Genomic DNA, 25,057 nt, shown 5'->3' with positions numbered 1-25,057 from the left:
ACAGGAAGAAGCTGTGTGTATTACACATCACCTGTCATTAGTGGCCCAAACTGTAACTTCTGTCCATTACTTCCACCACCACCACCACTACACTTGAATGGTTCTTTTGCATCATCATCACCCACAGAAAAAGCCAACATTGTGGCTTTTTACTTCTCCTCTAAGTCCTGTATCATTGATCCCATAAATTCTCTCCAAGCCATTTCAAATATGTACAACACAGTGACCTCTTTTGACCTTTTTTTTCCAAAAAGAGATTAGAGAAATCTTATTCAAATTAGATACCATTAAGTCTTCTGGTCCTGATGGCATTTCTCCAGCTGTTCCAAAGGTGTGTGCTCCAAATTTAATTCCCATTCTATGTTGCCTTTTCACATTTTCATATTCCAGTAGTGTCTATTCCTGCAGTGTACAATCTATTCCTAAGAAGGGACAAATCCTTTCCATCTAATGACTGTCCAATTTCTCTCTAAAGTAATGGAGAGAACAATCAACATTAAACTCTTATGCTACATTGAAGGTGCCCAACTAAATAAATGCCAATGTTCACTCGATTAACGTGGAAGAACTAAGTTATCACATCACTAGACCAAATATCATGGAAGAATTTGACAGGTCTTGTGTAGTAGCTCTTAGTATTGTATTGCCAAGGCTTTCAACCAAGTTTGGCACAAGAGTCTGTTAATGACAAACAAAATATTAATTGTGATCAATCAATATTTTAATTGAACCAATCAACCTAAATTCTGATCTCCAAACCATTCATTGATTGGATTTGAATAACCTAGTCAGTTTCAACACTAGCAAAACAGTTTTGCCTCATCTCCTACCAAGAAAAAAAAAAAATCTTCTAGTCTTACTTTTGACAACATCCAAATTACTACACAAGATGGTTTCTTCTTCTTCTTGGATTATTATGTCATTGAATATTTTCTTAGCATCCAAAAAATTAGTTTTTTCTTCTTTTTTTTTCAATTCAAGCCATTACTTTATCTCATCTCTAAATAGCCATTAACCTTATACAAATTGCCAGTTTGCCTAACTGTTGAATACTGTTTGCACATCTGGGATGGCACTCCTAAGAGCTCCTTAAAAATACTTGATGCAATACAGAAGAGAGCAATTAGGTTGATTAATGACCCATCTCTCACCAATTCACTCCAATTACTCTCGTACAGGTATTCAGTTTTCTGCTTGCATCTTCTACTTTGACAGCCAATGTTCATTTAACTGGCATCAATAATTTCTCCACCCTTAAATCCACTGAAACATGCAGCAACTACTCAGCACTCCTTCACACTTCAACTCCAAACCCATATTATAAATTTGTCTTTCTCCTCATTCATCTCTCTGCTGCTGTCTTCTAAACAGTCTCCCATCTTGTTTGTTCCTAAGGAATAATTCAATCTGCAGGTTTTCAAACTAAATGTGAACAAATGACAATGAAAATTTTCAGTATAGCACAAATCCTGGTTAGGTCTACCACTTGCAATCAGATAAAGCTAAAAATCTTAATTTCCCATGTTATGTCCATTATCATTGTCTGGATACTGTGTGACTTACTCTAGTAAATAAACTAAAGAAAATAAATGTGAGGAAAAATACAAATCTGTTTCATTTGTTCCACTACATTATTAATTAAGAAATGTGAAGTTTGTCAGGGAGATAATGGGTCTACAGCTATTTACCTAGTATGGACTTGAACTTTGGCTAGTGTCTGAATGGGTATGCAACAAGTACATATATTTCAATGATTCTTGCATTGTAGCAGGAAGGTTTATAGAATTGATCTATATATCTTTCAACACACAATGTACTGTGTCATACAAAAAGCCATATCAGCATGCCTAAATTGGACATGAGTGTTTCAATTGCCTAGAAGAGTGGAAAGTGTGACCATGACCAAGTCCCACATCTACTGAGGACCACCAGTATGAATTTTGCCAATCAAGATCCACATAGATCTCTCTACATGTGCCATGAAAAGGTCTGAAGTAACCTATGCTGTTGCACTTTTCTGAAGAGTGTTTCAATTTAGGCATGAGTGTTTCAGTTGCCTAGAAGAGTGGAAAGTGTGACCAAAAGAAGCCCCACATCTACTGAGAACCACAGTATGAATTTTGCCAATCAAGATCCACATAGATCTCTCTACATGTGGCATGAAAAAGTCTGAAGTAACCTATGCTGCTGTTGCACTTTTCTAAGGCATTTGATAGGATTACATAAGGGGGCCTCTCTCAGCAAAGTGCCACCTTATGGTCTGGCTCCCTCCCTTTGTACTTCCCACTTTTCTCTTGAGTCATTTGTAACAAAATGACAAAATGTTTTCTCTTCAGATTATCTGACTGATGCAAGTGCTTCTCAGGGGATCTGTTATTTCACTGCCCTCTTCCTCATATACATAAATGACCCTTTCTTACTAGCCTCAAACCTCATCCACAGTTTTGCTGATGATATCACTCTTCATTCATATAATAAACTTTGCAATTCTCAAACATCAGGCTTCAAGATCATCTACAGTTAGTGTCTTAACATTGATTTCCATAACTAGGTGGTGTAGAAATCAATGTTTAGGACTTATTGCTTCTAATATATTTTTTGCATGCTGCTTATTGTTTCAAATGACCTTCTCTCTCTCTCAAAAAAAAAAATAAATAAATAAATCTCCCCTCCACTAATACTACTTAACAGTCAAGATCAAATCTCTCTGCTTGGAGACTCTCCCAGCCTTTCCTGGCATAATCACATCAGTTCTGTAGTATCCCCCCCCCCCTCCTGCAAAAAAAAAAATCCTTTTTTTTTTTTGCTCAAGCCTTAATGTCCAGCTACTTAATCTATACAAATCCCAAATCTGCCCAACCTTGGAATGCTGCTCTCACATTTGTGGTTATGCACCTAAAACCCATCTTTCTTCTCCTATCTGATGCATCTAAAAAATTCTTCATGCTGTTCAGAAGAGAGAAGTTCAGTTGATTGATATCTTTCCCTCCCTCCCCATAAGACTCTTCATCCAGTGTCTTAAAGATGGTCTGTTTCTGCATTATGTCTCTTCTACAGGAATTTCTATTAGTATTATTCAGCAGAAATGCCATCCAACATGTCTCCCATTTCTGCAAAAACTTCAGTATCATGAGCTATAGATTCCTGACATTCTTTTAAAGTTAATTGCTGATTCACTGAACCTACTATTCACATTCACCTTCTTACCTTTGCCTGTGAATAGTTCTAGGTGACTAAGTAAGACCTTTTCACAGCTATATAATATTTAATACCAACATAATAAATCTAATTATTAATCCAAGACACTTGTTTGCCATTAAGCAACAAGATGAAAGTGTTTAGCTATGTGTATGTTGAATAACTAGAAATAAATGTCAGAATATATAAATTTATTTCAACATTTGATTTTATTTAAGTTCAGCGGGTGATTCGATACAAAGTCTCATATCATGTAATTCAAACATATGGCAGTAATAAAATTTCATTTTATATATTCTGCTACTGTAATTAATGAAAACTGTATTTACAATTTTTACAAAACAATTATGTTACATAAATAAATGGCAATGATGTGGCTTTTAAATGAAAATAAGCATTAAATAAATATACATATCACTGGTGAATTATACATACAGAAGAGAGGTAGATGTTTTGCATTTGAATATACTAACTTAGAACTCACTACTTTCGTTGAATTTAAAATGAAATAAAGTTCTGTTTGTAACTGAAAGGCTGACTATTTCAATAAAACACCATTCAGATCTTCATTCATTACAATTCTCTTAGAAAAATGCTTCTATACTTATGTTCAAATGCATAAAAATAACTTATCTTGGTGATAAATCAAAAAACTAGTTGGTTCCTTTTTACAATGTGAACTGAAACAAATTCATATCAAAATTCAGTGAGCAGAAATACGCATCCTCATAATGGAGCTTGTGTTCTCTGTATACTGATACTTAATGCATTTAATTATCAATGTATAGAGAATTATGATTATGATATATTATGAATGGAAAGCGATTCTTATTTAAAAATATGAATTATTTGTTGAATTAACAATCTCTCAGATTTTGAAGCATCCGAAATAAGTTATTAAAATATATTTATATAAAACTAAAAAAAATTAGTTTTTCTTATAGCAAAATGTATTGAGGATTTCATGGTCTACTCTCTGATTCATTACAAACATAAAAAGAACTTTTCTGTTTAGGACTAGATGTAATTTTTAAAGTTTTATACAAAAGATATTTCTAGTTCTCCTAACTTGAAAGTCAAAAATAAATTATCAAGAGGAATAATAAAAATTGAGATCAAGCTAAAAACTGAACACTCAGAAACAACTTTGGTTTTACATATGTTTCACTATCACTGTACATGTATACACAATTAACCGATGTATTTTTAGAAGAGAATATCTTGTACATCTGTTGGAGTCTCAGGCTGTAACTGAGAACATGAAGTATAGTTTGCTTTGTTGTTACTTGTTAATGTTGGAGTCTTGCTTGTTGAAGTTTGATTGAGGCATGCAATATTGAGTGAAACAAGTTCTTCAATTTGCTCAACACAGCACTGGATGCAGTCCTGAAAAATAAGGAACATTTATTAGAACAGTTAAACTCAACAAATTAAATGTATACATTTATATGCATATTTTAAGCGGGGGGAGGATGTTAATTTGTTTGCTGATGATGCAAAATTGGGGAGGACAATGATTAATAAAGGTGATGTAGATATCCTAGGATGCAGAGTATCTTTATGAGAGAGCAGATAATGGTTGGCTGTTGGTTTAAAGTGGTATGTAGATTGTATTCAAGTAAAGATTTAGCTCTTTTTACTAAAGAATCCCAGACATAATGGAAGAGAACACAGCCATTGGCTAAAAGTGGAGTTATGTAGAGAATGCTGTATCATAAGAGCAAATGGATTTATGTTACTTGCTATATTCATGGCACCATACTGTTGGGCAAGGTAATATGAGTATGAGTTTGTGAATGTATCTACTTGTATGTATATAGGTTTTCTGAAATCTGAATATGATTTTATTGGGATTGATAGATAAAGCCCAATTTATTATCTATGGCCCAAATTCCTTCAGAGAAGTCTTGATAAAAGTTCTACAGTGAAATTTTGTACCAACTTGATGCCGCTCTTGGAATTTATAATGGTCTTTTAATGTCTAAGGATTGTTTTTCTTTAGTGATGCAGCAGAAATTATTTTTAACTTTTTTTTTTTATTATTTCTAAAACACAGTGAATAGTGTTCATGTTCATCTGAACAAAGGGATAAAAAAAAAAGTTTCTTGATTGGTAAAATGAACTCATCTTAGTATTGTCTGACATGTTTTTTTTTTCAGTAATTTGACATTTTTTTAAAAATGCTATTTTTGTGGTGAACTGTTTTGTGGGGATGAATTTATGTCAAGTTATAATAACATCTTTGATGTGTAACTCATTGGAATATAATGGCCTTAAACAATATATATTTATGGACGTATATCATGGATCAGTTTTTATATAGGACAAAATATATGATCCAGATAAAAATCCAGCCCATTAGTAAAAATAATTGCAACCCTTACACTATCATTCCAAGTGAGAATAGGTGATGATTCTATTAAATAAACCAATAAAGGTATTTTTATATGCTCTCAGTTTGTTAAAAAAAGCCACCTTTATACATCAAGATTTAATGTACTCTATATCAAACAGTTGTTTACATAGATTTGTAATATGGATTGAAAAAAAGAATATAATTTCTTGCATATCATATGATTTTCAATCCAGCATAAAGCTGGAGTGAATTTCTTTCTTTCTTTCTTTGTTTCACACAGACTTTTTAATATGAAATTTATTTTTAATGTTTTGTGGAAAATGTGAAATTTAATTCGCTGTCAGAATTTTTTTTAAAGACACAATTGGATTAAACAACTTTTTTAAACATATTTATTCATATAATATACCCTAAAAATATCCTTCCTATTATATCATTGCATTCGCTTTGAAGAAATATTATGCTTCCTTTGCATGTGACTTGTAGAAAGATTCGTATGATTTTCCTTATAAATAATCGAATTTCTTTTGTATGCCACTTTTTGATAGGAAAATTTTATTTGTAGTAACTGCTAGACGAAATGCATCACAGCTTAGAATTACTAAAAAGTCACGTCCTGATTGGACTTCAGAAAAAATGATCATTTTTTAGGTTTCCCCTCCAAAACCGGGTGGGCAGTTTGTCACAGTGATTTATAAGATTACTGTTAAACTGCATCCAATAATAAGATTAAGCAATATTAGGACATATGCCATTTCAACTGAAAATAAAAAAAGTGATACTTACTGTATCTAGTCCCGTTATTTGCCGTAATAAGCTAAGTAATTCACTGAGTGATGCCCATGGTTTACGGAACCAGTGCAACCCTTCCAGTGCTGCTGCAACACTAGCTGTTGCAATTAACGATGGCGGATACAAAGAGAACTTCGTTTCTGGAAGGAAAAAAAAAAAAAAAAAAAAACAGTTAAGCATTCATTCAAATAATGGTTTAATATAAATAGTGATATTTATTTATTGTTTATGTATTTAGCAATGACCTGTCGGATAAAAAAAGGTCAATTTCTTGGTAGTTATGATTCAAGTTAGTTCTAGTAAAACTGCTTATAAATTGGATAAAAAAATATTTCTTATAAAGAAATAAATTGGATAAAAAAATATAACGGAATTGTCTTGCCATTTATACTTTTTCCCCCCTTACATAAATAGTATGTCTGTTTATGTATTTGCTTCTGTATGCTTACTTATTTAAAAGTAAATTTACAAAACCTGATTGACATTGGAAAGTTTCAACATTCATAGAACAGTCCCATTTCAAATAAAACTTGAAAAAAAAAAAGTCGCCTGGAGTGTTACTTGAAAAGGATTAAATAAGTTTCATTAATCACATGTAGTAGTGGTATAGACGATATTAATTAACCCTAATCCTTTTAATAATGTGTACTTATTAGAAGCTGTTCTTACCTATCACGAGCATCATTACATGTTGAATATATTGCATTAATTATTTATTCAGACAGATTTATCTGACGTGTTATAATATTTGTGATGCGGTGTACACGTATAAAATGGTGTCTTCACTGTAATTCCATCATTTAAAGATCCGGAAATTGACTGTTCCTAAAAAAATTATGTATGCCAACTACGCTTCTCCCATCCCTGTCTTTTGTGATAACCGACAAGAAACAACAATGACTAACGCAGAACTACCTCTGCAGTCGAGGAACCCTCACCTGTACTTCCGATAGGAAACATATGGTAAGCCTTAGATCAGCATCACTCTAGACCGGCCTTTACTCTAGAGACAGACTCTGGTTTGGGGAGGGGGGTGTAAGGGGGGCTAAAACAGGTAAACAGAAGCACATGCCTAGAGGAAGTGGCCATGTTTAAATGTCCTAGAGTTCTGTGTACTTCCTGCATAAACCCTCGGGGTAACAAAGAACTGCGCCGGCGCTCCTTGCATTGCGAACACCTGCTCTCTTACGTGGTACCCCTCTCAGTTTAACCTCAGCAGCACGTGGTAGAAGCCATTTTTAAAGTCCCATTGCCAGACTTTGCATCTAGCCAATGACAACGCATTTTCGGAAGTTCATTTCAATTCGCGTACCTGAACTGCAGAGGTTGAGTGAGCACTCATTGTTAAACTTGAAAAACAGCTGCGCGCGACCAAAGCATGTGACGGCGTCCAACCATTCTTTGTTATTAGGGACGCCATTTTTAAAAAACCCAGGTGCGCAATAGCTGAAACTTAGAATAAAACGAAAACTTGTGTTCCGTCCTTCTCATATTTTTCTATAAGTTGGAGGTATAATCGGTAAATTAAAGAAAAGAAAATTTTGGAAGGGAAGGATATTGTAACGTAAAACATTACGGTTTTGAAATAATAAATCATCAATTATAAAACGTATTTTATCACAAAGTACCATTCTTACACAGAAGAGTATACGAAAATCATTTAGCTTTTTTTATAGATTTCTTTTTGAAAGATTAATTTATATCAAATTGGAATTAATAATAAACTAATATTGTTCAATATTAATCAGTTTTCTTCTGATCAGTAATGGTAATTATAATAATTCAAGTTTAAAAAAAAATGTGTAGGAAGTAGCAATACATAAAACATTTATTAGGTGAAATATCCGATTTCAGTAAATAGTACTTTATCCATATGAATTAAACTACTCGAATGATTAAATAATGATTGCAATATTATTTTTTTCTTTCCCTTACTGAAGCACAGAAAATCGTATTTTATCTGTGATGAGTATAAATTGAGTATTTCCGGAAATTACTACTTTCAATTCCTTAATTGTCTCGTTCATCCTCCTCAATTGGCTACCTATTACAGGAACAGTTTGTCACATGGCCGGAAGCGGAGCCCTTTGTGTATCGGGGTAGGGATTAAACCCCAACGGAAGTAAGAGCAAGGAAACTGTCCCGGGTCTCTGTGGTTACGCCTCGATTGTATTTATATAGCACCCCTAACAGAAAAACATATGACGTCAAAGACGCCAGCACAGAAAAGACAAGCATTTTAAATGCATACTATAGAACCAAATGAGCATAGATTAGTAAATATGTGTGTATCGATTGGAATTAGTATAAGTAAGATCGAGTAGAATTAATATTGTTACATAAGCAATTAAATTCTTATTTATGAACGATGTTCCAATGATACTACTAATAAGTAGGACCTTCATCAGGGTATCATTTTATGGTGAACCTGTTTTTTTTTTTTTTTTCTAAAAAAAAAAGTTCACTAGAGAATCTTGATTAATCGTATGACTTTAATTCGTTTGATACTGATAGTAGAATGAGTATACAATATGTACAGTTTAAAAAAAAAAAAAACATTTCAGTAGTTTAAATATCAGTATGGTATAGTGCGTGTTTAGTATAATCGCTACAAAAGTTTGCATTTGCAAAACCGAAGTTTCGTAACTCAAATTCTTGCTCGTCTTAACTTTGCTAATTTGTATATAATATTTAATTTTTTTTAATAATTAAAAACAATCCGAAGTCTGCGAATCATGTAAAATGTAACAATCCCCCCCCCCAAAAAAAAAGCTGGATTAAGCATAATTACTTATACATAAAAAAAAAAAAAAAATTCGGTTAAACTTGTGTTTATATTTGGGAGAGGGATAATCCCCCCCCCCCCAAAAAAAAAAAAACTAACAGTTGCTGACATTGAAACCCTTGCTTTGCGGATCAGTTTTTAATATTCACTAAAATTAGATGCGTGTTATTCGGGAGACAGCTGCACGAGTTTAGTACCATGTGAAAACAAGAAACTAACTTTTCTTCGTGCAAAGATTATTGAGTTAACCGATGAGCAAGTTATTTCTAAATTGCCGGTTTACTTGATGTCAGTGGTTTCTGAAACTTGCTTGTGATGTTGGAGAGCGGAAATGGAAGCCCTCAAGGGACGTCTGCTCACTCTGGAGACCTTCCTTTAACCTCTAATCGCTATCTCACCTGCCGATGCTTAAGTTGGAAGCAACAGGCTCGCAGGCGTCGAGGCACGTGGCTGAACGCTGGTAAGGACCAACAAAAAAAAAAAAAGTGTTCTGCATATGCTTAGCTGTTAGTGTGCTTAGAAAGTTATTACATATGCCTAAAATTACATCTTTGAAGACTTGCGACATGCATGGATTTTTAAACTCCATCCAGTTTTATGTAATTTCGCGTATAGTGCAAAATTATATTAATGCACATATAATTAATGTAAACTAGCGTTCCTTTCCAGCACATTATTTAAATCATCACATCAAAAATGTATAATCGGTGATATATAGAAGAGGGAGTTAAATTCATGATTGAATGAGAACGTCACGTCTGGAAAAAACCTTATAGATGATTGTTCAAAAATGATGAAAATAAGCTCAGACAAAATTGAATACATTGGCATTTATCGCTGAATTTTTCATTGATATTTTTCTTTTCTATATCTAGGCAGAAAATATCTAAAATTTGATAGTTTTTTTTTCTCCTCCTCTTGTCGAACTGTTAATAATATGAAAGTAGCCTACCATCGAAAACAAATGTAGCATTTTAGCGAATATTTAAATGTTCTTAAAGAATTAATTACCATATCACAAGATAGTTTCCCCATTTATCCTTTTAGAACTTCCAAGAAAAGAAGATATATTTGGAACTATTAGACTAACATATCAAGTATTTTGGAATATTTATATTTTAACATTTGTCATTTTGGAACTGTAAATAGAGCATTTGAACCCAGCAATTAAATTGGCATAAATCCGATTCCAGTATATAAATTTATGAAGGCATAAACCACTTAAGAAAAATTGTTAGTCAATGTAGCATTAACTTTTATCTGTTTCAGCAGAAATGCATAAACAAATGAACTATGCATTAGACTGTCGGGGAAAAAAAAAGTTGTAGTAGATGGCACATAAACCAGGTGTACTGTTAACTGTATGAGGTACACCATCTGCTCGGGGACAATGCGCCACACACGGCTGGTCACCGAACGGGCCAGCGGACATTAAAAGTATACACAGAGGAGAAGGGGGGAGGGATCGAGAGGGGAAGAATGCAATAGATACACATCCTCCACGCATATACAAAAAGGAAAAAAAAAATGCTTTGAGCCCAACACGCGGCACGCGACTGCTGTCACACAATGCCTAGTACCACTATTTGAGAAACAAATGCCACTACATCTGCCTCCAGATGGCTACGGACACAAAACCGACAGAAGACGAAACTGCATTGCCCGTGCCGCTCTGCATGAGGTGATAAGTGATGAAGTTAACGTGACCTCCTGATCCCTATCGATTAATGACCTTAAATTACTAATAGGCAATTTTGTCTTCGTCTTGATTTTCCTCAGCAGGATCCTTCAGTGTATATTGTCGTTTAAACAAGAGTTAAATTACATATGGTTGAATAATGTGAGCTTCCTATCAGACAGCTGTTATCGTGATACCTTATATAGTAGCCCAGTAAAATGCACTTTCGTGTCATTTACTTTAACGATTTGAGGTAAATAGTTATATAATTACGGGGTGTTACGGATTTTTTGGACGACAACTCTATTAATCGAAGGAAATTAAAGCTAAATTATGTATAGCTTGCAACTAAGTTTAGCATAAAAAGTGTTTCACGAAAACAATATGTATTTCAGCATTGCATCTTTTGACACGCATAAGTTGCTGTAAATTCCAAATCAATTTTTCATTTTAAATGAACCGTTGTAAGTAAACCTGCATTAAAAAAAAATCATTTTGAGGTAGTAAAATACAGTATTTGTAAATGAATGATAGTAATGCATGAAAATGATCCAAGAACCATAACAAAGATGCTCAGAATCGCAGTTCAGTTTAAACTTTGTTGATAATTTTCTTGAAGATCTCTATTTTCTTTTAAAGAAATTTAACCAGAATTATTGTTCTTCATCCTCCTCCTCCTAAGCGGGTTGAGGCTCTTTTGAATAATAGCCTTCCAGTTCAGTCTCTTCAGCCAAGTTTCTGTGAGAGTTCAGACCACTTATACTCTTGATGTTTTCTATCCATTTCTTTCTTGGTCTTCCCGGAACATTCCTTTTACTGTTCTGTTTTGGATAAGGAAATCTTTCATTAGGCATTCTGTACATATCTTCACACCACTATAACTATTTTTCTATGATTCTTGTTATTACTGGAATATGGTAATGTAATTGTTCTCTGATCTCCTGGCTAGTTTTCATGTCAATCCAAGCTAGTGTATTTATTTTCCTCAAACTACTTTCAAAGTCAACTTTGTTCTTCCTTCCGTTTCATAACCCAAGTCTCTACACCGATAAAGAACTGTGGAGAGCACCATTGAGTTATATGTTTAGATTTTAAGTTCTTTGGAGAAAGGCTATTTTCCATCTATTTGCAAGTTTCGCTATAGATTTATCCATCTTAGATTTATTCTACACTATGTTTAATAGTGTCTTCATAATTTAACCAGTCTGTAATTAACGTGACTAAGTAATGCTATTTTTTAATCTATTTTCCAGTTTATTTACTTCCACTTGTAAGTTACGTTCTCCATTTCTCCCTATTGCTACCTGTTGTTTTGCTTTTATTAAAATTTATCTGTATTATATTATTCTTTGCTGTTTTTATGTAGATTTTCAACCACATCTGTTATTTTCAATCAAATATGTTAAAATGCTACAAAATTAACAATTATAAAGTAATACAAATAGAAAGAATTGCTTTATAATTATTAATTTTGTAGTATTTTAACTCTTCATGCTTTCAGTTAAGATCTGTAACTGGAAACGTGAAATGACTTTTTGCCTACTTGGTAGATTAACGGGATGAGCCTTTATAACCTTTTTTTTTTTTTCCCCTTCCCTAAAAACTCTTGCGTCTCTTAAAGCCGCAAGGTGAAAGTCGCCTCCAGAAAACGGAAAGAGGTGACCGTACGCTGCGCGCTGTAATTGTCACGCAACTTGCAGCAGCTGCGTTAGATCATCATAAACTTGCTCAAATTAAGGCGTTTTACTTTTAAAAAATTCTACAGGAGGAGTCTAGTGAGGCTCGGGGCAGGTGGAGGTCAGGTCACGTGAAGGATGTTGTTAGTGGGACAAGGACAGGTGAAAATCTTTCCTCTCAAACAAGTAGCGCTTCAGACGACCTCTAGCTTTGATTGTTAGTTTGTCTGCGTACTTGTTACCGTTGTTGTTGTTTGTGGGAACTGGTAAAAACAACGACGCGATGTGCTTTAATAAGCTACCACCATCTGAGGAAAGAGCTGAAACTTAAAACAAAGTGGCCATTTGGGTATACAGACCCAGATTTTTAATGGAGATATACAAATTGAGAATGCAGTGAAGAAATCATCGATTTACAAAATAATTACTTAATGAAATTTTTTTTTTTTTTCGAGAATTTCTTTCATTAAAAACAATAGTTATTAGTTTTAAAAGGATATATTTAATCGTGTGTTGTTAACTGTAAGCTAGGACACTGCACCATTTTTCATTGAACTGAGGACATTTCATTAATAATTAAATCACAATACATTGATTATGTTAAATTTTTAATATGGAAACGATTAAAAAGTCATTTATTTTAACATTTCTCTATTTTCTAAAGTGAATAAAAAAGAACACGAGTACATATGAATCGTAGTTTATAGGTATGTATCAAATATATTACCAACAAAAAAATAAGAAATAACGAAGGCCAAATAAAAAAAAAAAAAGATGTAAACATTCGAAACCGATATAACGTTAGATGCATTTTATTACTCTTTTGTATTTTTTTAATTAATTGTGTATATTTACGATTTATGTTTTTTAAGTCGTATTTTGATAATAATATCCACTCAAATCAATAACCCTTCTAGCGCAGCTGATTTTTTTAATTTGACCATGACAGTATGATTAGAATAGAAATAACCCAATCTAGCATGTCTGCCCTACTGTTACACACCATTGGTTTTTACAACCCCCCCTTCTTCCACCTCCCAACTTTGTTTCACTGGGGGAGGAGGGGGACAGGTGGGTTTTTTGGAACGAACGTCAACTAATTGGGTTATGCCACTGCTTTCCACTCCTCATATTGAAGGTGGGATAGTTATAGTTGCTAACAGATGTCGGTTATGGACATAGTTGCAGACAGCTTCGAGTGATGGGGGGGAATAGACAGGGGACTGAAGTCGCGCGACCGCTAACCACCTGGGTGCTCCCAGCACTGAGGTGTCGTTTGGCATCACGTGGTTATAGTCCCATTGTTTGTCTATAAAGGTGGCATTCACGAAGGGGGGGGTTGTGAATATCTCTGTTTTGTCCTCTTTCCATATCTCCATACGGTTCTTTAGCTTAAGGGATACACAAAGAGAGGCTAGGCAAAGCTTGTCGCGTGCGGCACGTGCCATCAGACCAGATGCTGCCTTAGCTATTGTATTTGTATACAGCACTAAGACGCACCCCAGCCACGTGTGCAAGGAGAAGTACTTCATACCTTTGTGGAGATAGATCCGGGATGTAAGTCCTCCTTGCAGATTGCATTACATCTTTCTCCCTTCTTACTGTTGTTGATGCGCAAGCTCCCACCTGGATAAGCCATATAAGTTATCATTATATATGAACTGACTTACATGAATGTAATGCTTATAAGTAACCTACATTACCAAAAATAGTACCGTCTTTTGCAATATCAGGTGTGCTCTTTCTCAAATATCTTTGTCGAATGAAGCGAACTCTCCACACTATTCAGTTTTATGTTGCTTTTAATTATTACCAGCTCTTCATGTAAAAACTGCTTTGCCTGCCAAACTGTCAAGTTTGGCCATTCCAGACTAGCTAATACTTCGTTACCATTCCATGGCATGAAAACTAACATCAAGAGCCAAAACTAACCCTAGAGAAAAACAACTGTACGCTTCCCTTTCTCCTTGCTTCTTCATTTTTAAGGACGTAGAAAAGGCAACAAATTATTCATATATTACCAGACTTTTTTTTTTAGCATGTAGTTGAAGTATAATAAAGAATGTAAATAGAGACGATCATAAAACAACTGTACTCCATAACAGCATTCTTGAACAGTGATATTATTCATTTTCATAACTGACCCAGAATCTTTTAAGTGTTATGCAGAATTCGTAAGCACTTGTTAGATTCATTATCTGAAAACGAGCGCCTCCACACTGTGGAGGAGGTCATTTTCAGACTGTCAGGAGGATAACGCGAAGTTTGAAAGACCTGGGTTAGAATTATTTTCAATTGATGATGAGTTAGGCAGTCTCAGATGGAGGTTATTGAGTCTTTTCATCCTGCAAAATCAAACCGACGAAAGAATACTCGCAGTTGGTAGACATACAGGTCTCGTACACAGCAACCAGAGATATATATATAGGTCTCTGGTTGCCTTGGGTCATTATTAACAACCGACGACCGTCCGTAACATTGTGTTTGATCATTTGCCTCGCAGTGAGCATGAGGAGTGCACACATGACTTATGTTGCATTCTAATTGAAAAGTTCTGGTTTTGACGACGATTTAATTTAAAAAAAAAAAAAAACGAGTCATTACCGCTTCCCTTGTTTATTGCTTGATTAAATTCATCCTGTGCAAAGGCAACACCAAACATTTAGCATGTATGTAATTATTAGTGGAGAACTTGGCTGCACTTTCTACTCCCCGTTTTGTCTGTCAAATACACATTTTCAGACTGGTGTAGTGAAGGAAAAAATACCACCGACTGATTTAGCCTTCCTTACGAAGTTTCTTTTTATAACAAATGGAAACTGAATCCTTTTTGAGCAGTTAACTAACTAAATCACCGCGTTAGGGAGACCAAAATTTTATTACAAATGTTTAGTCATTTTACACGAACATCAAAGTTAAGAGAAAGCATCCTTTGTCAAAATATCAAACAAACCTTTTGTATATTCACTTTCATTCCCTCTTGTTTTCTTTTCCCCCAAAATATACATTCTCATGTCCTTATTAAGTTTCACTCTCGAAATGAGATAAAATCCTACTGTTCTTTTCGACATAGCGCAAGATTTGCAATCGCTCGGGACAACAGTTATCTTAACCGATAGTCCGTGTTTAAGAATGTGTTTCTAAGACGATGCTGAAGTGGCACATCAAAGTTACAGCGGATAAGATATTCTGATGACATCAAAGCGAACGAACCGCTATCTTTCTGGACATAACTATCGGCTGACTTCCTCCACATCGTATCTTCAGAAAACTCATTCATAACTTAGGTTAAGAACTTTGGTAGATGGCGCTGTGCAGGAAGTGTAGTGTATGACCTTGGTGATTACATAGGAGAGTACGATAACGCTATTTGCGTTACTGAATATTGCTATCCGCTCACCAGCTGAAATTAGTAATTCGGTTAATGAACGAAGAGAGTGAGGAACAGTTCGTAATGAAGAAATAAAAGGGGTATTCCCTTTGTTTATTTCTTCAATAAGGCAATGAAAGGAATCTCGAACTTGACAACCTTGGAAGATATTTCAATACCCAAATGTTCTTTACCTCTCCAATAATTGATTTGACAGAGTCACATGTGAATATGCTGCGTTATTTTTAATTCTCAAAAGAGTGTTGTTTATGGTAGCTTCTAAAAAATTAGGACCATTTTGTTATGTGAACCCCACCGACGAAAGGTTCCAAATGTATTGCACGTTTAGAGTGCCGTGGATGTTCTACGGTAATCCAGAACCACTGTTCTAAAACCCAAACTTAACTTGGAAGTTTTCAGAATACCGCAAGCGCCCAATAAGGAGGATGGTGATCTCAGAATGGACAGTGCAACATAAATGCCATAAAGCCATTCACAAACATCCATCCACAGTGGAATTTCGAGCCAGTTTAGAGAAGAGAAACGCTGTCCAATCGGTCTTCTATAAAAAAAAATCCTACCGAGAAGAATTACTTTAAAAAACGATAGATAACAACACTGAAATATTGAGTCCGCTAACAATGGGGTAAATTAAAAAATTAATAAAGTTATAAATGAAACTTACCTATCCATTATTATAGTGAGTAATGATGTGAGTAAAGTAACAGAATTGATTCTGCATTCATTATCAGTGAACGCTAAATTCATCTTTGTGTGACTGTTTTGAATCCTTTCAGCATTGCCTTCATAGTCATACTCGAAATGTCTTCACCAAATTCAGCGTGACATCATTTCAATTATTATTTAGTTTTCTGATTCTTTATATATATATATATATATATAAGATCGGCATTTCTTTGACCATTCAATTTTGGAGATCGTAAGCTTTTCCTTTAAAAATTGCCATTTCATTCTGGACGTACTATGCAAGCCAAAGCTCGTCATCGGTTGTTAGTGCCTTTTTTTTTTTCTTCAAAGCTTGGTATTTCCTCAGATCCTCTCCGAAAAGCCAGAATAAATTTATTTTCTTAGTTTCTGCGTACTCTTTGAGTTTTTTGGAATTTTCTTGCGTTGATTTTCTTTTTTTTTTAATCGTGAAATTAATCTCTTACATGAGAACAGTTTCTCGTATTTACTTCGTTCGTTTACTTCCAATCTATTAATTATATTTCACCATTTGACACACCTTTTCCATATTATCAATTCTTGAAATTTTGGGACTAACCATTTATCCGACATTTTCCTTAAAATCTTTTATTTTTTCGCCCATGTAAAAGTTTATTCTAATACATTTAAATACATACAATTCTAATACAATTAAAATGTAATGTACATTCTCTGTTTTAAAAATTATTTTTTTTTTTTAAAAAAAAAAAATAACAAGGCTATAATAAATACCCTTACTGCTATGGCAAACCAAGTAGAATCTAAATGATTTTCTCTCCCAAGTACTCTACAATCAGTTATAAAAAATATGCAGAACTCTTCAATATTAATACACAAAGAATCACTTTGATTTTATTGTCAGGCCTCGTATAGCCAAATTAATATTGGGGGAAAAATTAATTTCATATATATAAAGAATTATGCAATACATACCTGTAGCACATAAGGCAATGAAAGTATTGGCATGTCTCCTGACAATTGTTAAATTCTTATCAACAGGTAGCCTTACAAGTAAGTGATCAACAAAGTCGGTGGGTACCACTGTCGAAATATCCCATTTTAGTCGGCTCAAAACCAAGAGTTCCCAATTCTAGAAAGAAACGAATCATATTGCAAATTGTTTTCGGTTAAGCCATAATATTATTATTTGATTAGTGATCATTTCGGATTCTAATAGCCCGAGGACTCAGGAGAGACTTGATATACAAAGGAAAGTAAAGGGGAAAGAATAACCATGCATTTTATAATTACAAGAAAATAATAATCATTAAAAAAAGATTAATCGCAAGAAATATCGAAGTCTGAAGATATTAGAATGGCTTTAGGAGCACAATATTTATGCTCTTAATACCATTGAAGGAATTTTTATAAATCATAGTGCCTGCGTAATATCATGGTTGCAATTTGGATGTTCTTCAGAGAAAAGACTGTAGGGGAAAAAAAAATTTCTAGATCTTTTTTTTTTTTTTGTTATTCCCTAGTTACTTGATTTTTTTTTTTTATTGGAAGAGACTCGAGTTTACTACGAAAGGGTAAAAAACTGGCTGTAGTTTTTACATGATATTCATATAAAGACAGTAAGTCTGCCATATTCTTGTGTCGCTTTCGACTCGTATGGTGTATGGAGGGCGCGCTAATGTTTCGACTGATAACCGATTTCCAAAAAAAGTTATAATAGAAAAGTATAGAGCTAAGAAGTGCTGTCTATCCTGTGTAATATGTAGAAGTTTTTTTTTTTTAAATAATTTTACTAATTTGTTGGATCTACGACCAATGCTAAACTCTGTAGATAGCATTAGATAGTGTTTTTTTTTAATAATAAATTTAATAAATAAAAATCATTTTAAACAGATGACTAATTAAATATTTGAATGCTTTTAATAAATTATTGATATCTGATTAGTTGCACTAAAACAAATCTACTTGCAGCCTATTTATGAATATCAACATTCATGAAATTAAAGTGCTCAATAATATTTATATTTCTTGTTTACTTAATTCTGAAGATCTTTGGAAATGATGATGATCAAGGTTTTTTGAAATTATAAAATAATTATTCATTTGGTGTCTAATATGCAGATCCTATAGGCGCCTTAGCTGTTTTATGAATAATGCAATTTGAGACGACCATTAAAATAAAGTTGTAACTAGAGTTAATGAAAGAAGCAGAGGAGTTCTACCTGTTTTATTTGACTGCGTACGTATGTAGCTGCTGTCATGTTGCCACTTGTTTTCTAAATTTTTTTCCAGATATTTTGGACATAATTGAGCGTATTCGCTTATTCTCGAAACACGCTGATCACTTCTGAATTTTTGTAAATAAAATATATTTCTTTACGGTAACCTTATTGGAAACAGAGGAAAAATAAGAAGAGGAGAATTTTTTTTTTCTTTATCAAAGAATTTGGGAGGCGCTTTCAGTTTAGGTTATTGTAACTATTAAGAACGATATTACCTGGATTTTCATAAAGTGATCAAAACGGTTCAAGCATTTATTAATATTGCTTTACAAAACAGTAATCACAACTCCTTTCAGAACAAGACAAATTTATTAATCAAATCATGCTTCTCTTTCATTTTAATCAGATGTAGCCTTTGCTTCTTCTCTGATTAAAAATGAGAGAGAAGTCAAATCCATAGAAAACCCTATAATACTGTAAAACAAACTGTATTACTTAAGATAATATTTGACTAATTCGATTAAATAATAATTAGTGTTGGAAGAAACATTTTTTCGATTTCGTTCTCTTCATCAATATTCCTTGTTATATTTCTACAAATGTTAAAAACCACGCGAAATAAAACCGAATCAGAGTTTTCAACACCGACTTAAAGCAGTTTACTTATCTTAACATATACAAGCACTTTTATAAAATAAATAAATACAGAATATTTAACACATTTTTAAAATAATATTTTCCTCGTTAGGTGGCGTGGTGAATTTTGATTCCGATTATTTACAACACGCAATTTGCAGACTGTTTATTTGTATTAACTTTAAAGCAAAATTTCTGAAATACTGTATATATAATAAAGTGTTTGTTTTTCTGATGTGTATGTAAATTTCTTAAAAGAAGTAAAAAAAAAAAAAACAGTAATAGTTCTAATTATCCCGCAAATATTTTTTGTTTTAGGTAAGTCAGTATGTATCGCTGTGATTACTTTGGTTCTTGCGAAATTCTTTACAAAAGCATTTTAGTATTTTCATTAGCTTTCTTCTAGTTTTGATTTCTTTTACTTAAAAGATATGTAAATAAATTTAAATAGACACTGTCGATATTAATTTTTGATTGATATTTTAAGCATTTATAATATCACATTATTTAAACCTCACGAAAATTCCTATCGCACTTATAATCAATATTGCTGTGGATTGACGAGAATATGTCGTTCAAATTTACTAACCATCTGGTAGCATCTTCGAAGAATGAGCGATAATTACATGACCGGATGGGAAGAGGATACCGTGATTAATACGATTTCAGTGATCAACAAACGCAATCTGACTTCACCTGCTTAAGCAATTAAAGAACTGCAAAACAAAAAAAAAAAAAAAAAGAAGAAAAAAAAACATACTGCATTAGTCACGATATATACTGCTTGGGGGAGAATAACGTTATTCAAGGACAAAATACTGTTAGCCTGTACGACCCCTTTCGCTGCAACGTATTAACTTGACGCTTATAAAGTATATAATATGTGAATGATTAAGGTGACACATAGAGCTTCTGTTATCAATATTTAATATCATCGTTCTCCGGAATAAAAAGAGCCCACAGATGAAGTGTGCGGGGGAAAGGAGATGTTACTTCCCTAAGAAACACGACACATGCAATGAACTTCGAAGGTTATTTTCTACTTATGGTGGAAGGTGTGATAGCACCTGCCGGGTTCTTGCGTGCCGAAATAAATACATCCATCCACGCGGAGCAATAATAAAAAATAATAATAATAATAAAATACAACTAAAGAAATGCTCTCTCTCTTTCACACACACACACACACACACACACACACACACACACACACACACTTTGGGATACTTTAAGTAATCAATAAATAAAATATTACCATTATTTCTCGTAGTGTTACTGAGTAGTCTGTATAATATGCAAGAGTCTCTGGTGATAGGGCTCGACATTGCCTTAATTTGGAAGCCAGAACAAGACACACTGATCCCAATAATTGAAGCTGGGATTTGCGGATTCGTACTACAGAGAGAAACCTGTCCATGTACGACATTGCAAGAGGAAAGACAACATCTTCGCATCCTTGCTCTTCACATACCTGCAAAATAGGAAATTTCCACTAGTTTAGTCGTAAATCGTTTTTGCTTATTATCGCTTATGCACAAGTGAAAATTATAATAATATGGTCCGTCAAGTGATTTCACTAAATTTTGAGTAATACTAAATAAAATAATATACTTTAATATTTAGTGGAATAAAACGCTATACCCATTCGGTTGAGTGTTTAATTTCATCAAATTAGTTATCTTTACCTTAATTTATAAATATCAGTTATTATATCATCAGGAATGTTTTCTACAATGTTTGGTGATAAAGATTAAAATTACTAAAACATTTTCAGGACTGAGTGATTATTTCAGTCGTGCCCATGAAGAAGTATCCATAGCACAGTTGGTTTCGACGCAGTTGGTTTGAAAGACCAGAGTTTGATCCCGTCTAGGACGCGAAGAACTTTTATTATGGCTCTTCTGAAGGTGAGTTTGCCGGTCTCATACAGAAGTGTAATTTCCGTGGAGGGGGGAACCACCACGGAAACTCCAGGTTTTCATCCCACAAAGAGCAGACAAACCAGCCGGAATATATATATGTATGGGAGGCTATGGGAATAATGATTTAACTACCCTATTCGGTCGGATTTAGTTTCGAAAGCCTGCATAGTGTGGTTTGGATCTACGGAACCTACAAATGAAATGTTATACCAAAGTTAAACCTATACCACATTTTAGTTTCGCGTGGGTGGATTAAGAATTAGAAAATGTAGAAATCCTGCTCTAGAGACCAAACATGAAACTTGTTCACTCCACTTCAGGTCTCCAGTAAGCAGCTTCTCACATCTGGTGATGGTAAAAATCAGTATGATTTTTACCATCACCAGATGTGAGATGTCTTTACATTATTTACTCAGCTAACTTGAAATACAAATAAACAAGTGGTTAGAATAATCCATGCATTTGCTACCTTGATGTGCGCAGTGGTTCTATAAAACATCATAGAAATGGTTATTCGAAAATTTGGCGAGTGATAGATGTGCGGATGAAATTCAAGAGGTTTTTCTCCCTATCTAACAAAAGAAAAAATTTGTCAATATCGCTTCTATTGATCTCTCTCTCTGCACACACACACCTTGTCATAGTATCTGGAAGTTACGTCTACTTTGCTGCATTTGTAAAGTAGTAATATGTCATAAACTTTGCATATTTAAACTGAGTAAAATACAGAAAACAAATTCTTGAAGACGATGAGAAGAGTTCATTTTAAAAAACGAGCACGTACCACAAAGAATCATGTGTATAGTGACAAGATAGCTCGTGAGTAATCTGTGAATAAATTGCAAAAGAAATAGAGCATGATTTGCGACTTTTTGACAAATACACCATGTTCACCGCTTGTTAAAAAACAAAACAACTTTGCCATTACTTTAGAGATGAGTGACTCTGCTTCTAACTCTTCTCTCACTTTTCTAATAAATTTATTCGTTTCGCTATTAGGGATAGCTTATTATTAAGTTGATTATTAGCTTATATTAAGCATATAAACAAATGTATATTTATTTATATGCTTATTATAAGCATATATTAAGCATATAAACAGATATTTACACTAATTTAAATATCTGTTTAACAGATATTTAAATTAGTATAAACAAATATTTATACTAATTTAAATATCTGTTTCTTTTAGCTGAGTTCACTTTGTGAGCATCTTATTTATTTTTATTTTATTATTTTGACTATCCTACGAGTTATGGTAAACCTATAGTACATCGTGGGTAGACTGAAAGTTAGATCCAAAACTCTGCTCTAGAAACCAAACACGAAACTTTTGCAAGTTACTTCCATACTTCAAAATAAGGAAGGTGATTTTATACGGTGAGATGAAATCAATCATCTAAAAACTAGAGTTATGAGTAAGATACTTTCATTAATTAAGTTTGGTAAAAATCTGCGTTATTAAGACATTTACTTAAGACAGATCTCTATTTAGTGCAGTGAAGACATGAAAGGCAGTCAAGTTTATTATAAAGTCAGGAAAATATATCTTGAGGCTAATTTCTGGTGAAAATTAGACCTAACAGAATAGCTATCTGAAGCATTAGGACTGAGTATGCACTGTAGATTTTCGTAATTTGCTCTTTATGAAACTGGAAGCTGTATTGGTAATTCCTAATTATATGTATACAACAACTTGCCATTACTTTAGAGATGAGTGACTGTTTCTAACTCTTCTCTCACTTTTCTAATCAGTTTATTCGTTTCTCTGTTAGGGATAGCTTATTAGGTCGATTGTTAGCTTATATTAAGCATATAAACAAATATAAGCTCTGTATTACTAAATCTTGGTATTTCTAGCCTAGCTCCCACTAACGAGACCTCAATAAAGGTCGAAACCGGTCTGGGTAGTGGCCCCTTGCCTTTAATACAAAACATCTTGCATCCCCTTCTTGGAGATGTGTTTTGGCATTAAGGGTAAATATTAAGATTAGTGATCAGAACTTATGCCACCTTTACCACGAGTTGCCTTGGTCTTGCACTACCTGTAGGATCAGCTAGACTTGCATCACTTGCAGGCGCAAACTTGACTTATTTGTCTGTTTGCTTACTTGGGAAATGGAGTAAAACCAGGTTTAAAATTGCTTGGTATTTTTAACATTTATTATACCCAAGGTAAAATACCTTCTACATATATATATATATATACCCAAGGTAAAATACCTTCTACATATATATATATATATATATATATATATATATATATACCCAAGGTAAAATACCTTCTACATATATATATATATATATACCCAAGGTAAAATACCTTCTAGGTATTTACAAGGTAAAATTTTACAAGGTAAAATATATGGTGATGATAAAAATCATACTGATTTTTATCATCACCATATATATATGTGTGTCTTTCTAATATTTAAGCTACAGACAATATGGAGGAAAAGTAAAACTACCAATATTAGAGACTTGATGCGCTAAATGAAGGGTAAAGCTGTGCGTAAGCAATTTGACCTCTTGTTTCTTTTTTTAACTTCTATTCTTGCCTTAATGACCGCTCATCAAGTCAAATAAAGCTTTTCTGTATAATTATTTCTTTGCCGTTTGTGAACTCTATTCTTAAACTAATAACCATTCCCAACTATAAAAATCAAATGTTATATTAATGATCTTTATAATTATCAGGAATAATAGTAATTATTTATAATTCCAACCTAATATATCAACTAAGTAATTGATTATCATAAAAACTAAATTTTATACGAACAGGATTTTTCAAAAGAAAAAAAAAGCTTAAAAATATAATCGAAACTAAAATAAGTGAAGGTTGTTGCCGAGAAAGTGATACTCACTTCTAACATCCATGTTGCTACCGTCTTTCGCATGTGAGGTTGGATTTCGTCCTGCAAATGTGTGAAATAAGAACATGAAGTCGTGTGTCTATCCTCGGTGGCTAACAGTTGTTCCAGCACTCTCTGATCGTTCAGCAAAGTTGGGTCAGCTGGAGCCTGTGGACAGCGATCCGCTTGTTTGATCTCATGACAGTACAACTCCATGGCCTTGACAACGAAAGCTTCTCACGAGACAAAGTGAATCACACCTATACCGTTACTGGTTGTTCTTTAAACACATGTCACCCACTGACGCCAGTCCCTTTTAAGCTAAGAGCAAATTTGCCATGACGACGTCAGATCTGTGAAACATTTTGATTGGCTATAAGTTTGCAATGGGGACGTCGGAAACTTTCGTGATTGGCGGAGTCACTGTCAACATATCGCGACCATCAACAAGTGGTGACTGTGATTATGAATGAGGGATCTGTCGGAGTGATGGACGCCGCTGCTGCGTCAGGATGCTTGCAGCGTTTTGTTGCGCGTCTTGGAGCCGCTAAGAGTGCCTCAGGAAATCACCCGCAGGCAGGACGTGCCCTTACCGTAGTCATTAGGGACGGTCTCTGCCGGAAGTCGAGGGAGAAAACTGACGTCACTTAGACTGGTGATAATTAAAACCGGCAGCAGTAAAATGCAAAACTCTTTTAGGATGGTGTTGATTCTAGGGAGACGACTTTTGCTCAGCAGTCTCTTCGTTTGAGGTGAATGAAGTGTTCACTATTATTATCTCCGAAGGTGGGTGGGAAATTTTGTGTGAACGTCTTCCAGTCTTGGAAAGAACTCTGAGGGGAGCGAACCTTTTGAAAGAAATTAGAAAACAGTTTTGGTCTGAAAT

The 25,057-nt window shown here is 33.9% G+C and overlaps 1 protein-coding gene across 1 annotated transcript; it reads right to left on the bottom strand.

Annotated features, from left to right (window-relative positions):
• Positions 1 to 4,404: 4,404 nt before the first annotated feature.
• On the bottom strand, positions 4,405 to 24,387 carry LOC150104918 (G1/S-specific cyclin-D2-like). Its single transcript, XM_090395087.1, has 5 exons — positions 24,184 to 24,387; positions 20,653 to 20,868; positions 17,515 to 17,671; positions 6,341 to 6,486; positions 4,405 to 4,584 (listed from the first exon to the last, which is right to left on the bottom strand). The coding sequence occupies exons 1-5, from the start codon at positions 24,385 to 24,387 to the stop codon at positions 4,405 to 4,407; spliced, it is 903 nt and encodes a 300-aa protein (XP_090251213.1).
• Positions 24,388 to 25,057: the final 670 nt, after the last annotated feature.

The sequence above is a fragment of the Typopeltis vanoorti genome, chromosome 7 (genome assembly GCF_054136105.1).
Source record: "Typopeltis vanoorti isolate ZY-2024b chromosome 7, IOZ_Tvanoo_1.0, whole genome shotgun sequence".
NCBI lineage: Eukaryota > Metazoa > Arthropoda > Arachnida > Uropygi > Thelyphonidae > Typopeltis > Typopeltis vanoorti.
Note: the sequence above shows the minus strand (reverse complement) of the source record. Positions and strands in the feature narration are given on the sequence as shown.